The sequence below is a fragment of the Jaculus jaculus genome, chromosome 10 (genome assembly GCF_020740685.1).
Source record: "Jaculus jaculus isolate mJacJac1 chromosome 10, mJacJac1.mat.Y.cur, whole genome shotgun sequence".
Classification (NCBI taxonomy): Eukaryota; Metazoa; Chordata; class Mammalia; order Rodentia; family Dipodidae; genus Jaculus; species Jaculus jaculus.
In genome coordinates, this window is record NC_059111.1 from 21,711,700 (window position 1) to 21,728,653 (window position 16,954).

The 16,954-nt window shown below is 46.9% G+C and overlaps 1 protein-coding gene across 1 annotated transcript in view; it reads right to left on the bottom strand.

Moving 5' to 3' along the window:
- Positions 1 to 16,954, bottom strand: part of Edc3 (enhancer of mRNA decapping 3) — a 50,624-nt gene that overhangs the window by 4,919 nt on the left and 28,751 nt on the right. The window contains exons 4-6 of the mRNA XM_045160180.1: positions 15,941 to 16,276; positions 3,238 to 3,391; positions 135 to 352 (exon numbers count right to left, since the gene is read on the bottom strand). Of these exons, the coding sequence (XP_045016115.1) occupies positions 135 to 352; positions 3,238 to 3,391; positions 15,941 to 16,276 (708 nt within the window). The remainder of the gene's footprint in view (positions 1 to 134; positions 353 to 3,237; positions 3,392 to 15,940; positions 16,277 to 16,954) is intronic.

Sequence of the window (16,954 nt, forward strand, 5' to 3'; positions counted from 1 at the left end):
AACCAAGGAAGCAGGAGGCTTTAGCCCAGCAGAAGGCCACCTCCACCCAGGGAAGTGGGGCAGACAGATGGATTGGGATGGGAGCCAAGGCTAAGTGTTCTACCGCTGAGCTACACTCCAGTCCTGGCACTTACCTCTGAGGCTAGACACCTGTTGGCCTTGAGTCTTGCTGAAAAGAGACAGCTCATTGGTGATGGACTCCAGCATCTTGACGAAGTTGGGCAGGAAGAGGATGACCTGCACGTCGTGGTTGGCTAGGTGCCTCCCACAGCTGATACCCTGAGCCCCCTTCACGTGGGGCCCACACAGCAGGGCTACCGTAGGCCTCTGGTGGACATTCTTAGGGTTCAACCTGGAACAGAAAGTTAAAGAGCTCCAGATGGGCCAGTCCCTGGTCTCCTGCCAGAGAAGCGGGCACCTGTTGTCCTCAAGTGCCTTCCTCCCCTTGCTCACCGAGTCCTGGGCTTCAGAGGAAAGGCTGGTGGGCCTGCAGGGTGGTGTTGCCGCTGTCCTAACACCAACTTCCCTTCCTCACTTCACTGCTTGGTCCAAGGAGTTCACCCAGAATTCACTGCACACAACTGTGGCCAGAAAACCTCTCTGTGACCTAAGACCCCGTACTGGTTCCTCAGTGTGTGTACCCTGCTAGGTCCATACCACCCCACCAAGGCACTTCTCCCCCAAAGGGCACTCTGCTCCAGCAAAGCGAGACTGCTCAGCCTCTCTCGCACTTGTAAGGCTTTCTCCTGCTTATGCTCAAATCGTGTCCCCGACCAAGCCAGCCCTCTCCTTAAATTGTGTGTCTGTGTATGGGCACGTGCGTGCCACAATGCACACGTGGCAGTCAGGGCATGACTTGAGGGTGTCTCCCCTCTCCTTCCACCTTCCTGTGACGCAAGGTCTCTCATGTTGCTGCTGCTTGCCAACTTCTGGATTCTCCTGGCTCCACTTCCCACTGCCACGGCGCATGGGGATCACACTTTATGTGGGGACTGAGGACCGATCTCGGGTCAGCAGGCTTTCAAGCAAGTGTCTAAACCACTGAGCCACCACTGCTCTAGGCTCCAGACATTCCTCTACCTCATGCTTCCCCATAACCCCTTTCTCCTTTTCTTAGCTCCTATAAAGTTATAGCCTCCTATAAAGTTACAACTCAGGGGAGTTCTGTGCTGTCACTGACTGGTTGCTAGCCCACGTTCCCTTTACTGAGGTGCCAGTATCTGCTCTGAGCAGTGTGGTGTGTGCTTGTTTCAATTAGGTCCAAGTTCATGTACTCTGAATGCTTGGTTCCCAGCTGATGGCAAGTGGTGCCTGGCTAAAGGAGGTATGTTGTTGGGGGTGGGCTTTGGGGTGTTAAAGCCATCTCTTTCTTGCCAGAACTCGGCTCACTCTCCTGCTGTACCACCTGCCGGGGCAGAGGTGACGTCCAGCCTCTGCTCGTGCCATTTCCCCCTCCCATCATGAAGCGTTCTAAAACCTGTCCTCTTTCCAGCTGTTTTGGTCAGGTGTTTTGTCCCAGCAGTGAGAAGGTCACTGCGACACTGTGGACTGCTCCTAGTGTTGCCCAGGGTAACGTGGGGCTGACTGGACGCACAATGCTTAGTGCTCTGCCTTCCACAGACAAGGTTCTCAAGTGATGCTGGGCGTGGGGATGGCAATGAGTGGCCTTGCACAAAGCAGTCACTTCCTGCTTAAGGCTCATCGAAGCTGAGATGCCTCTGGTCTCAGAGAAACCACTATTCAGGAGGGTTAGAAGAATATCCCTGGAACCAAGGCCAACTCATAGGGTGCAAGTGGGGGGTCATGAACTGCAACGCTATAGATTCCTGCTTAGGGGTGGGACAGTGGCAATTACCATCTCCCAAAGGGAGGGAGATGACAAAGTGGAGCTCCAGAACAACTCTCTTTCCCAGACAGATTTGGGAACCTCTATTTGGGATACTTACTCTACACAGATGCCAAGCTAATGACCACCATCACCATTTCTGCATCTAGAAGAAGCGTGACAAATATTTCCCCCTTCACAGGGACACTGCAGCGTGCAGACATCGGGTTCAGCGGCTCTGCTCCCCCAGCCGCCTTTCTGAGCGCACAGGCAGCGCGTCTGCAGAGCGGAGCTCTAGCTCCCCCACAGCAGCGCTGTTCAGCGCAGTCCTGCTCAAAGCCCTAGCTTGCGCGACTTGACACGATGAAAAAAAGCACATGGGATTCTGTCATGAAAGCCCCATGAGATGCCACTACGTGGCCCTTGACACACACTCAATCTCAGTGTTACTAACAGTGACTCTCAAAGGCAAATTAGCAACTGCTACAAAAGAAGAGAGGTGAGCCTTCCAATTCACTTGAGAGAAGACAGGCAAATGGGCCAGTGGCCCAAAATGGCTATAGAGGAATGTGACTTGGTGAGGACATTCAGAACCTGTCTTAATCTTGTTCCTAGAAGGTCTCATATATCCCCCAGGTTTATTCCAGGATCTGTCTCGGCTGTTCTGGGACAGCAGCCTGGGTGGCTTCCTTCCTAGGACACAGCCACACCAGGGACGCCACGTGGTCGGGAGCAAGCCCAAGCAAGGGACAAGGAGGAACGAACACTCCCATTTTTTACAAGGCACGGAATGAGCAGCCAGAGTGCAAGCGCTCATCCTGCTGGACCCATCTTGATTTAGTCAAGACTGCTTCAGAACCACAAGACGCTGTCCACCCAAACACCGCCAGAGAACTCCCGGACACCTCCCTGCTTCCTCCACCACAGCCCCGCACTTCCCAGAGACGTCTGGGCTGCAGGAGCAGTGTTTGCTCTCGATCTGGCCAGTGTGCAGTACAAGGTCTAGTACAAGGCATGCGTGGACACAAGCACTGCTCCTAATGGACGAGCTCAAGGGCAAGCAAGAAGGGCCTAGACCCAGCCCCCCGCCCCCAGCTGTCAGGGTGGTTTTAGAAGTTCTGAGGTATTTAGATTTTAGTGAATGAATGGAGAGTGTCAAAGGCCAGGTCTCTGAAGGCTTCTAGAAGGAAGGCTTCTGGCAATTAGCAGGAGTCTCAAAACTAGACGGCTGATGTCAGGAAAGCAAGGAAGAACGAGAGAAGAGTGAGGACTTGCAGAGACAGGTAAGAGGGGGGAGAACAAAGGAAGCTGGCAGCGTAGGGAAGCTCACATAAGAGGAGCAGCGCCTGTCCAGTGAACGCTTCTGTGCATCTGTGACATATGCGGGGTGCCACCAGTCAAGAGGCACTTACCTGTTGGGTCCTCCGAGGAGGGTCAGCGCCATCTGACTGGCACACACACCAGTCATTTCCAATCTCCGTTCTAGGGTCAGCCCATGCTTCTCAGCCACAGACAACAGCTTTTTATGTAGCTCATAGGAAACACTTGGGACCACCAGGCCAGAGTCTGTGGATCAAAGAAAGGAAAACAGAGCAAAAGAAAGTGATTAGAGGAACTAAATCCAAAAATGGCATACTCCATCCATTCATTATTCTGCAAATTTATTTTTTTGGTTGTTTGTTTTTGAGACAGTCTTGTGAGACCCAGGCCGGCCCAGAACTCATTATGTAGCTTGGGAAGACCCTGAACTTCTGATCCTCCAGCTCCACCTCAGGAGTTCTGGGACTGAAGGCACATGCCCAGCATCCGTTTATGTGGAACTGCAAGTGGTACTTGGGGAAGCCCATCAATATTAGCAGCACAGTTATAGTTCAGGGTCCAGGAAACCAAGCAAAGAAGAAATACCAAATTCAAAATCTGTGGTCTAGACACAAAATATGGCCTTATCTAATAATAATAATAATAATAATAATAATAAAGTTGCTTAAATTAAAAAAAACAACTTGTGATCTGGGTGGGAGAGATGGTGTAGTGGTTAAGGCATTTGCCTGAGAAGCCTAAGGTCCCAGGTTCAATTCCCCGGGACCCACGTAAGCCAGATACACAAGGTGGTGCATGCATCTGGAGTTCATGTGCAGTGGCTAGAGGCCCTGGTGTGCCCATTCTATCTGCTTCTATAATAAATACATGAAAATAAAGCTGGGTGTGGTGGTGCACACCTTTAATCCCAGCACTTAGGAGGCAGAGGTAGGAGGATCACCACCCTAAGACTACAGAGTTAATTCCAGGTCAGCCTGGACCAGACCCTACCTCAAAAAACCAAAATAAGTAAATATATAAATAAATGAAAATAAATACTTGTGATCTACAATAGACAGCTCTTGCCCTTAACAATCAAGGTTTCCTTCCTTTCAAGATGCCAATGCCATCTTACAAATCAAAGCTTCTGGACTGGCCTCAGGGGAGCAGAGCCACAAGCAAAGAAGCCCAGTTGGCTTCACTGACAAGCAAACCAGGAATAACTAGCTGGAACAACAAACACAGGTTGCAATTATTCAGTTGTCAGGAGATGGCACATTATTATTATTTTGTGTGTGTGTGTGTGTGTGTGTGTGTGTGTGTGTGTGTTTTGAGGTAGGGTCTCACTCTAGCTCAGGTTAATCTGGAACTCTATGTGGTCTCAGACTGGTTGCAAGCTCACAGTGATCCTCCTATCTCTGCCTCCAAAGTACTGGGATTAAAGTTGTACACATGGGCTTTTTATAATTTTTTCCCCCATACTAGTTTTATTTGGCTTTTTAGATCCTATGTCCTCAACCCTCCTGGATCGTTAACTCCTGAAAGCAGGGAAATAAACCTTTTACTTCTTTAGTCCTGGCCCCTAAGCCTGTTCCAGCCACCAACACAGGTGACTCTCAGAGAGTACTCAAAGGTATACAGGATACAAAGCAAGCTCAGAAGTGTGTGCCTCACAAGTATGAGGACCTGACTCTGGACGCCCAGGACCCATGCAAAGCCAGGTGTGGCACACACCTATAATCCCAGCACTGGGAAGAGAGAAGAGGCAGGAAGATCCTTAGAGCTTAAGGACACCTAGTATAGCCTAATCAGTGAGCAACAGGTTCAGTGCGAAACCCTGTCTCAAAAGGCGGGGGTGGGGGGTGGGGGGTGGAGGCAGGCCTGGAGAGATGGCTCAGTAGTTAAGGTGCTTGCTTACAAAACCTGCTGGTCCAGGTTCAATTACCCAGTCCCCACAAAAAGCCAGATGCACAAAGTGGTGCATGCATCTAGAGTTCACCTGCCTAGGCAAGAGGTCCTGGTGTGCCTATTCTCATTCTGCCACCTCTCCCCCCACCCCCATCTGCAAGTAAATGAATAGTAAAAAACAAACAAACTGAGAGCTGGAGACATGGCTTAGTGGTTAAGGCACTTTCTTGAGAAGCCTAAGGACCCATGTTCGACTCCCCAGATACCTCATAAGACAGACACACAAAGTGGCACATGCATCTGGAGTTCAACTGCAGTGGCTGGAGGCCCTGGCATGCCAATTCTCTCTAGCTCACATACTCGCTCTCTCATAAAAAAAAGGAAAAAAGCCTGATGCTATAGTATTCAAGTCTGTCTTATCAAAGGAAGGCAAAATAATAACTACACTATCGGTGTGTGTACATGTGGGTGTGCAAGTGCCACGTGTGGTAGTCAGAGGACAACTCTGGGTTGTTGGTCCTCACTTTCTACTTCGATTGAGAAGCTTCTCTTGTTTTGCTGCAGCAAATGCCGTGAGAGCAACCTGTGAGCTTCAAGATTCTCTTCACTCTGCCTCCCATTGTCAGAGAAGCACTGGTATTACCGATGTGTGTGCCCTTGCATCTGGCTTTATGTGGGTTCTGGAGATTTGATCTCTAGTCATCAGGCTTACACAAGCAAGCACTTTTAGCCACTGAGCTATTTCCCCAGCCCCAGTCAGAATAACAACTTGATATCATGAAGATATAATAACAAAAAGTGCCTAAGCCAGACATACACACCTTTAATCTCAGTTTTTGGAAGGCTGAGATAGGAGGATCATTGGGAGTTCAAGGCCAGCCTGAGCTAGAGTGAGACCCTGTCTCAAAACAAACAAACAATTTTGTCAGATATTAGGATCTGTTTATTTCTTATTTCATTTGCTTGAAATGCCTTTTTCCATGCCTTAATCCTATGATTTTAAATTTGGTTGTTTTTCTTGGCAGCAACAAATAGAAAAATCCTGCCTTTTAATCAAAAAAAAAAAAAAACTCAGGATGGGTAGATGGCTCAGCAGTTAACAAGTTAAAGGCACTTGCTTGCAAAACCTGCCAGTTTGGGTTCAATTTCCCAGTGCCACATAAAGCTAGATGTACAAAGTGGCACATGTGTCTGGAGTACACTTGCCAAGAGGCCCTGGGATATTCATACTCTATCTCACTCTCTCAAATAAATAAATAGTTTAAAAGCCCTTTGGGCTGGAGAGATGGCTTAGCGGTTAAGTGCTTGCCTGTAAAGCCTAAGGACCCTGGTTCAAGGCTCGGTTCCCCAGAACCCACGTTAGCCAGATGCACAAGGGGGCGCATGCGTCTGGAGTTCGTTTGCAGTGGCTGGAGGCCCTGGCGCGCCCATCCTCTCTCTCTCTCCCTCTATCTGTCTTTCTCCCTGTGTCTGTTGCTCTCAAATAAATCAATAAAAAATGAATAACAAAACAACAAAAAAGAAACGAAAAGCCCAGTATATCAAAATAAATGCTATTATGTCAGTTGAGTGCTTCCACATGCAGCATCCCATTTCTATGTGGGCAGAGGCAGCAAATGGCATTAAAAACAGTCCCTCCTCCCACCTCTTTCTGAAATGTCAGTCAGTGGCCCCGCGTGCCAATTCTGAGGCTGCAGCTTGACATTGCATGCCAACAGCTGATTAAAGCAGTCTTCTTTATGACCTGCTTCAGACACGCACATGTTATCAGAGCTAATTAGGTAGCCCTGATACCAGTGAGCAAAAGCTGACTGAATTTTCAAGAATACCAAGCCACTAGCAACCTGTCAGATAAGTCACATACCTGTCTACTTCATATACCTTCTTTGCCTGTCACTCAAGGAATAACTTTCACTCAAGTCTCTGCATTTCTTCATCTACTTACCCCAAATCTTGCTGCTGGATGTGAAGTGGGCTGGGCCTGCCACCCTTCAAAACAAGCTTTTATAGGCCTGGCTTTTGTGCCCTGTTCAAGCAGCCCCTCCTACTTGAAGCTCTCTGGGAGCAGGTAGAGGAGGCATTTTAGGTCTGCTTTCCCTTCACAGCCCTGAAAAGTCGAGACGGTAGATGGAGTAGAGCACTCCTTATGCTGGCTGGCTGGCTAAAGACGCAGCAAATTACATACCTTACCATCTCCCCAAGGGTCTATGCTGAAGGGAAGGGGCGCCACTGATGGGTGGTATATTTCTGTAACCCAGAGTGAGGCAAGAATCCTTTTTGCCTGCAGCCAGGCAGTCAACCTAGGAGTCTACTCTACCCTGCTCCGACTGGTTCTCTAAAAGGACCCTTTTAAACATTTACACATGAAGTTCAAGAAGCTGGACAGTGAGAATAAAGTGAACTCCAAAGGAGGGAACCCAAGAACAGAGTGTGTATACTACAAGCCCTGCCAAAGTCTGAACACGGCCAGGCCTAGTTATGTTTGGGTTGGAAGGTGGCTCGTTACTGTTTGCTGCCAGATTTCTACAAGTATTAATACGTACTTACGGCTGTGCTCAAGTAAGAAAGGGAGACATAACTGTTCCCCGATCAGTGTGGAGGTTCCTAAGACAGCTAAAGATTGATCCACCATATGACCCAGCTATAGCACTCCTAGGCATATATCCTAAGGACTCATCCCATTTCCTTAGAAGTACGTGCTCAACCATGTTTATTGCTGCTCACTTCATAATAGCTGGGAAATGGAACCAGCCTAGATGTCCCTCAACTGATGAGTGGATAATGAAGATGTGGCACATTTATACAATGGAGTTCTACTCAGCGGTAAAGAAAAATGAAGTGATGAAATTTGCAGGAAAATGGATGGATCTGGAAAGGATTATACCAAGTGAGATAACTGTCCCCCGTTTGGACATGCAGAGCACTCCTTAGGCTCTAACTAATGTCAAGGTATCAAGGACAACAACTCAAGCTCTCTCAGTCAGTGAGGAATTTAGAGTCCTCCCTGTGCTGCTCCTCTCCACACCAGAAGCCTGTCACACCGCTGTCACTTCTGTGCTTCTCATTCCAGGCCACAGCCCTTCAAGCCTGCGCCGCCCTGCGGACACACTCACACTCTCATACCGGCTCCAGCCAGGCCTAGCCTTTCTGCAGCATAACAAGACCCTCATAGCACAGTGCCTCTCCATCTAACGCAATCAAAGCCTCACATGGACGTGACCTTTTGTAGGAAGAGCCACGTGCTCTGTGATGCATCGACAAGGAGTGGCAGAGCTCGCTGATGGGTATGGGATTCCTCTGAGTCTCAAATCAAAGTAGTGGCATCACATGTTCCTTTTGTGCTTCCAAACCACCAGTAAATTGGTACCTTCATACCAGCATATAGGCAGGTCCTAGAGAGCTGCATGAAAGCTACCACAAAACTCAATTTGGTGTCAAGCATGATTTTTTTTTTGTTTTGTTTTTCAAGGTAGGTTCTCTCTCTAGACCAGACTGACTTAGAATTCACTATGTAGTCTCAGGATGGCCTTGAGTCATAATAATCCTCCTCCTGAGTGGTGGGATTAAGTGCATGTGCCACCATGCCTGGCTTCCCTCTCCCAGTTTTAGTAATGACATCAACCCTTGTCCATATTAGACCTCATTCCTCCAGGTCAAAACTTCATGGGATATTTTGAACTTAAGAGGCAAAGAACAGGGCTGGAGAGATGGCCTAGCAGTTAAGCGCTTGCCTGTGAAGCCTAAGGACCCCGGTTCGAGGCTCAGTTCCCCAGGTCCCACGTTAGCCAGATGCACAAGGGGGCGCACGCGTCTGGAGTTCGTTTGCAGAGGCTAGAAGCCCTGGCGCGCCCATTCTCTCTCTCTCTCTCTCCCTCTATCTGTCTTTCTCTCTGTGTCTGTCGTTCTCATATAAATAAATTAAAAAAAAAATTAAAAAAAAAGAGGCAAAGAACAGAATCAGGATGATCACTTACTAAATGATCAAACACAGCCCTGGTGATGGGACAAACTCTCCTGGGCCCTCCTAAGATGACAACTGAGAAAGACAAAGTCCCATCCAAATCCTACAAAACATGCTAACATGAATCAAATAAAAAATAAAAATTAAGAAACCCTATGCAAATCATCTAGCCTTGACTTTTCACAAAATATCACAAAAGCTATAAAACAATATAGGAAGTGTAGATTTAAGAAAGCAAAAGGGAGCCAGGCATGATGGCGCTCACCTTTAATCCTTTAATCCCAGCACTTGGGAGGCAGAGGTAGGAGGATTGCTATGAGTTCAAGGCCACCCTGAGAATACAGTGAATTTCAGGTCAGCGTGGGAGAAAGTGAGATGCTACCTTGAGGCCCCCCCAAAATGAAGAACATTAATGGAATAACTGGGAAATTTTTCATATGCAGTGAGTATTAGGTAGTATTTTTATTATTACCAATTTAAAATTTCCAGAGAGCAATTTTTATTATTGATTTATTTGAGAGAAAGAGAGAAAGAGTGAGTATGGGCATGCCAGGGTCTCCCACCATTGCAAACACTCAAGACACATGTGCTACTTTGTGTGTCTGGCTTTACATGGGTACTAGGGAACTGAACCCAGGCTATAAGGCTTTGCACGCAAACACCTTTAACTGCTGAGCCATCTTCCCAACCTCCAAAGAAAAATCTCATAATGTGACTGCATACAGTAGTAAACATTCCATTGAAATGATTCAGAAGTGTGTTATATGGGCATACATGTTTATTTTATGTAAAACAAATGTGGCAAATGTTAACTACAGTAAGTCTTAATGAATGATGTACGGCTATTCATTACATCATCCTAGCAACTTTTCAGAAAATTTAAATTTTTTTCAACATAAAAATAAGGAGATAGGAGGATCACTGTGAGTTTGGGGCCACCCTGAGATTACATGGTGAATTCTAGGTCAGTCTGAGCTAGAGTGAAACCCCACATAAAAAAACAAAAAAGGAATCCCAGGCACTTGGGAGGCAGAGGTAGGAGGAGTGCCATAAGTTCAGGAGTCCCGTAAGACTACACAGTGAATTCCAGGTCAGCCTGGGCTAAAGCAAGACCTTACCTTGAAAAAAAAATAAGGAAGAAAAAGGGAAGAGTTAAGTGCTTCTGAATATGTCCGTTGATGTTTGCAGAATCAGTGGTGAAATGGAAGACAGGCAGGAGAAAAACAAAAAACAAGGGCTGGAGAGATGGCTTAGCTGTTAAGGCGCTTGCCTGCAAAGCCTAAGGACCCCGGTTCAATTCTCTAGTACTCATCATGTAAGCCAGATGCACATGGAGGTACATACATCTGGAGTTCATTTGCAGTGGCTAGAGGCCTAAGTGTGCCCATCCCTCACTCTATCTGCCTCATTCTCTCTCTCTGAAATTAATATTTAAATTTTTTTTCTTTTCTTTATTTTTTGTGTGTGTTTTTTCGAGGTAGGGTCTCACTCTAGCCCAGGCTGACCTGGAATTCACTATGGAGTCTCAGGGTGGCCTCGAACTCACGAAGACCCTCCTACCTCTGCTTCCCGAGTGCTGGGATTAAAGGCATGTGGCACCATGTGGTTTCAAGAGCATAAGAAACAAGGACAAAATTCCATGGGCTAGAGTGGGCATGAGTTGGGCAGATTTAAAACACCCATGCCTACAGCCCAGAGGGTGGCATGAAGGCTCAGCCCAGGGTAGGGTAGTAGGCAGCACCAGACTTCAGAAGACTTTAAAAACCAAGCTGTTTATAAAGTCGATGAGGGTACAAACAAGGACAGAAAGATGGAACGGAATTGATTTCAAAGAACAGCAGTCTATTGAGTAGTACAAGGAACTAAAAGGTCAGGAGAACTTTGAGGGAAATTTGAAAGAACATCAAGTCTAGAGCCAGCAGGAACACTACTGAGGGTAAGGGAAAATTTCTGTCAGGGCTGAATCTACACTGTTTGCTATTACTTTAGACAAGGAGATCTGCAGTCTACAACAAGAGGGAAGGGTGGTCCCAAAGTTCATGCTGCATATATAAAGAAAGAAGATTCCAATGAAAGAAATGAGAATGCCAGGGAGTCAGTGTATGGGCGGGCACAAACAGCTCAGCTTTGATATGCTAAATTTAAGGAAGTTGGTGGATACTTTTGACATAAATTTTCTTTCTCAATGGCTGGCCACCTATGGCTCTGAAATAACAAGAAAAAAAAAATATATATATACACACACATATATATACACACACACACACATACACATATATATATATATAACTTATTTAGTGAAGCAGTCACATTAGCAGAGATGTGTACAGTTCTAAAATGTGCAACTAGTAGCTTCATAAATTCAGGGTGGGCTGGAGGGATGGCTTAGAGGCTAAGGTGTTTGCCTGCAGCGCTGAAGGACCCGGGCTCGATTCCCCAGGACGCATGTTAGCCAGATGCACAAGGGGGCACACGCATCTGGAGTTTGTTGGCAGTGGCTGGAGGCCCTGGTGCACCCATTCTCTTTCACTCATCCTCCCTCCCACCCTTTTTCTCTATCAAATAAATAAAATAAAATAACCCTCAGGGTATCAGAACAGGCCAAAGTGCACTAGGGCCCAGTCCTCCAGCTCTTGGACTGAGCATGGACTCTCAGAACTCTAGCGACAAGCTTCAGTGACGCCTTTTCCAGAGAAAAGCAGGTAGAAGTGCACAGTTCACACGGGCTAGAGTACTGACCGTGCTGCCCAGTCTAAAACCTCATGAGCCCTTCAGGCTGGAACGGCCACCTGCCTAACTATTCAGGCCCAGAAACTCTGAAAGCTTCCAAGCTAAGTGGAATGATTAATCACCTGCTGTATTCCTGGCAGTAGAGGACCTGCTAGAACCTGAGGTTCCACATTAATCAAGTGGCTGTCAGGGCAGTCTGCCTACACAGTCACAATTTCAGAAACTAGGCTTACTAGGTCTGTTAAGGAGAAACTGTCAGCTTGGTACAGAACGCAGGGTTATAAGCACGGACATCCTGGCCCAGATCAACAAGAGTGCACTGCTGTCTCGGTGGCTGTCCCTTACAGTGTACTCCTGCAGCACCTGTTCACAGGGGACAGGAAAGAAGTAGGTCAAGAGCTCGTGGGAAGGCTGAGGAAGGAAACCACCATGAAGCTAAGAAGCCATGAGCCAACGGCCAGTGCCACTGCAGCAAACACTCAAAATTCCGAGTCCGAAGCTGCTGGCCGGCCAGCAAGCCTCAGGAAGCCTCCAGTCTCCCCACCTGGGATTATAAACATGTGCCTGGCTTTCTTTACGTAGCTTCTGGCGATCAAGGCCAGGTTCTCATGCTTGCAAGGCCAGCACTTCACCAACAAAGATACCTTTCCTTCTTTCCTTTTACCCACATTAGAAGAGAATGTAAGGCACCCTTTGCCTTTTGACCTTCTCGTGCCCTCACCTGTGAAATGAAAATGTTACATTAGGTGACTGAGTAACCTTGCATAATATTTTATGGCCCTCAATTGTTTCTTCACATGTCCTAGACCCTTACCTCTTTCTCAGCCTAACGTCTAGAACTAAAGAAGTATAATCCAGTGTGCTCTATGTGAGCATCACACAGCAAAACCCTGCTCGAGACTTATGCTTTTCTTTTTCTTATAAGGAAATCCCAACAGACTGCCCCCACTTTTTTTAATGAGAGAGACAGAATTGGCACACCAGGGCCTCCAGCTACTGTAATCACACTCCAGATGTATATGCCACCTTGTGCGTATGTACAACCTTGCACACACATCACCTTGTATGTCTGGCTTATGTGGGATCTGGGGAGTCAAACATGGGTCCCTAGGCTTTGCAGGCAAGCACCTTAGCTGTTAAGCCATCTCTCCAGCCCCTTATGCTTATTTTCTTTTTTTTTTTTCTCTCCTTCAAGGCAGGGTCTCGCTGCAGCGCAGGCTGACCTGGAATTCACTATGCAATCTCAGGGTGGCTTCGAACTCACTGTAATCTGTCTACCTCTGCTTCCTGAATGCTGGAATTAAAGGCGTGCGCCACCATGCCTGGCATTTAAAATATATTTTTATTTATTTGCAAGCAGAGATATATAGAAGAGAGAGAGAGAGAGAATGGGCACACCAGGGTCTCCAGCCACTGCAAGCAAACTCCAGATGTATGTGCCACTTTGTGCATCTGGCTTTATGTGGGTTCTGGGGAACTGAACCCAGGTCATTAGGCTTTGCAGGCAAGTGCCTTAACCACCCAGCCATCTCTCCAGCCCTGAAGCATAGGCTTTGAAGCTGAAGCAGGAATGAAAGTTACCCACAGGAGAAGCTTCTCGCAAGACAACTGTTGCTTGCTCTACTTCTAGCATGACCAAAAGGGCTTGACTTCTACTACTAATTAGTGTTAAGAAACGGAAAACTAGGTGGCTAGAGGCTGCTGGCCTTCTTGGCCCTGATTGTCATGCACCAGAAGAATGTCACTGGTCACTACAGAGCACAAGCTGCCACACTTGTGTTCTTGGCCAAGGCCCAGCACATGTGGTTTGTAGTTAGTTGATGGCGATTTTAGAAAAACAGCTTCATGAGATGACAAAACTTTCTATTTCTGTCATTAAAAACAACGGAGGAGTGAAGATCTAGTTGGAGAGATGGAGAGTATAAAAGGGAAGGTTGCTACCTCTCTTGGTCTACTCTAGCAAACGCTTTCTCAGGCTCTTCTGAATCTGAAACATTTTACTGATTCTGTTATTCTCGGCCACTTTAGTCACTGAACTCCAAGGCAGACCATAATCTTTCCAAGCTCAGGAATTCCCACAGTGTAAATTATTCCAAGAAATCATGATCCAGCCAGCCCCACCGCAGCAGCTAGACTACAGCAGAGCGCTTCCAGCAGAAGTGGCTTTTACCATCCAGAGAGCGCAAAAGGAATGGTAAGAGGAAGACAGTGATCTGTGGTGTCTGTAACTCCTTTGAAAAGCTTAAAACCCTTCAGTTTAATTAAGCCTGATTCTGACAAGACTGTAGGTCTATCCTTACTCAAGTGGTAAAAACCAAAGTTCAGCCGTCACTCTGTGACTTAAGGGAATTTCCTTAAAGAGGCATGCCTACCTGAGTCCAACTGTGAAAAACTGAAACAATTCCAAAGTCCTCCTCAGTCTGACAACCTTTCTAGTCTTCACATGGGAAGCACATGCAAGCTGTTTTTTATTTTTTTAATATTGCCTGTATTCTGAACTTCAAATCCAAATGAAAATATTATACTCAGCTCCTCCTTTGGCTTTTAGGATCGGTCAGTAACAATAGTTTGCATACTGTATTCTAAGAAGTCTAGTTAGTAACCTGGTTTGAGGGGAAAGTGGGGCAATGAGGAAGCAGACTACCTCTCCCACTGCTACTTGCATCCATTTCATAGCCACATGCTCACAAACAAGGGTCCATGACTTAAAAAAAACAAAACACAAAACCTTAAAAACTGAGCCAGAACTAAACTAACATATACAGTGGCTGACAAGACACTACTGTGTTAAACAAAAATGTTCATCAGTCAAATTACAAATGCAATGTATTTTTTAATTTGTATTTATTCATTTATCTAGAGAAAGAGGCAGATAGTGAATGGGCACACCAGGGCCTACAGACACTGCAAACAAACTCCAAACACATGCACCCCTTTGTGCATTTGGCTTACATGGGTACTGGGCAATTAAACCTAGGTCACTATACTTCTCAGGCAAGCATTTTATGCCCAAATGCAATTTACTGAAATTCCAATTTTACCCAGTGGATTCATATATTCATTTTAAAGTGTTTCTTGTATTAGCAAATAACTAGTAACACAGGGGAATTTAGGGTGAAATATACAGATGGTATCAGGGAAGCCAGAGTGGAAAAAGATCTGATTACCTGAATTTAGGCAGTCAGCCCCCACGCTTTGTTACTCAAAACAACTAAATTAACAGCAGACCAGATCCTGCCAAACACAGGATAGAAAGGGACATGTAGGAAAACTACCCCTCCATAGTGACAGGGTGCTGAATTAACCAAAACTCCCAAGAGGCAATAATCTTGGGCCAACCACCAAGCCATTTAAGTTCTTTTTTTTTTTTTTTTTATTTTATTTATTTATTTTTTTTTATTTTTCGAGGTAGGGTCTCACTCTAGCCCAGGCTGACCTGGAATTCACTATGGAGTCTCAGGGTGACCTTGAACTCACGGCGATCCTCCTACCTCTGCCTCCCGAGTGCTGGGATTAAAGGCGTGCGCCACCACGCCCGGCTTAACTTAATTCTTGGTACAAGACTCTGACTCAAAAAACTGTTTGGGGCTGGTGAAAGGTACTTGCTTGCAAAGCTCCATGGCCCAGGTTTGATTCCCTAGTACTCAAGCAAAGCCAGATGCACAAAGTGGCACATGTGTCTGTAGTTTGTTTGTAGTGGCACAAAGTCCTGGTGTGCCCATTCTTTCTCCTTTTTCTTCCCTCTCAAAAAATAAAGCCAGGCGTGGTACTGCATGACTTTAATCCCAGCATTTGGGATTAAACTCACTTGCTGTGAGTTCAAGGCCACCCTGAGACTACATAGTGAATTCTAGCTCAGCTTGGACCAGAGCAAGACCTTACCTCAAAAAAACAAAACAAAAAACAAAACAAAAAAAAAACAGTGGGCTGGGGAAATGTTTCAATGGTTAAGGCACTTGCCTGCAAAGCCAAAAGACCTAGGTTCAATTCCCCAGAACCCAGGTAAGCCAGATGCACAAGGCAGCACATGCGTCTGGAGTTCGTTTGCCGTGGCTAGAGGCCCTTGCGTGTCTATTCTCTCTCTACATATCTCTGCTTCTCTCTCTCTCTCAAATAAGTAAGTCAAAAACAAATAAATATATTTTAAACCTGGATTTTTTGTCAGGCATAAGTGACAGGGAGAGCAGCCCTGGGACGTGGGAGCTGGTGCGCCTCACCTGTGCAGAACTCCTTGCTCACATGGTGGGGCACCGTAATCCGCCGGTAGACGATGGGCTCCGACTCCAGGATGTTCTCGTCGTGGCGGTACCGAGCCGGCCTTTCGTTTGGGATGCCCCGGGACCGGGTGCCGCTTCTCCTCTCGTAGGTGTCGATCTCCTCAAACACAGCTGCCTTGTCAAAGAGAGCCAGGTTCCCCTCAAAGTCAAAATCTGTGTCTGGAATCTCCTCAATGTCATCTCCGAAGCACTCGTCATCTTTATTCTTCATTTGGCCATTTTTTAAACCACTTTTCTTGGGGGTTGCTTGATTTGGGTGCCGGCTACTAGATGACCCTGCAGGGAAAACAGGCACTTACATCAGAGTGCTTCTGAGAAACGCTCAGTGTGAGTGGGAGAAAGCATGTTAACCCTCTGTGAAGAGTGTGACAGGAATCAAAAGGAAAAGGCAGGCTTTTGTATGTATGTGTGTGGTGTGTGCGTGGGTACGTGTGTTCACGTAGGTAAGGCTGCACATGGGTGAGTTTGTGTGCACATGGGCAGATGGCTTCCTCTATGCCTCTCCACTTCAAATCTTTGGGACGGGGTCTCTTGCTAAACGCAGTGCTCACTGAACTGGCTAGACCAGCAAGCCAGCGGCTCTGGGCCTCTTCAGTGCAGGGGGTACAGATGCATACCACATCAACCAGCACCTAGGTGGTGCTGGGATCCAAACTCAGGTCCTAATGCGTGCCTGTCAAGTGCTGCTGCTGTCAGCTTCAAGGTGCTGCCAGAAAGCACCCAACCAAAAGCAGCCTGTGAGAGGAAAGGGTTTATTTTGCTTACAGCCACAAGGAGAAACTCCACAACGGCAGGGGAAAACATGACATGAGCCGAGGCTGGGCATCACCTTCTGGCCAACATCAGCTTCACAACAGCAGTGCCAAACACTGGCAAGGGGAGCTGGGCCACAACACCCATAAGCACACTCCCAACAACAGACCTCCTCTAGCAAGGCTCTGATTCCGAAACTGC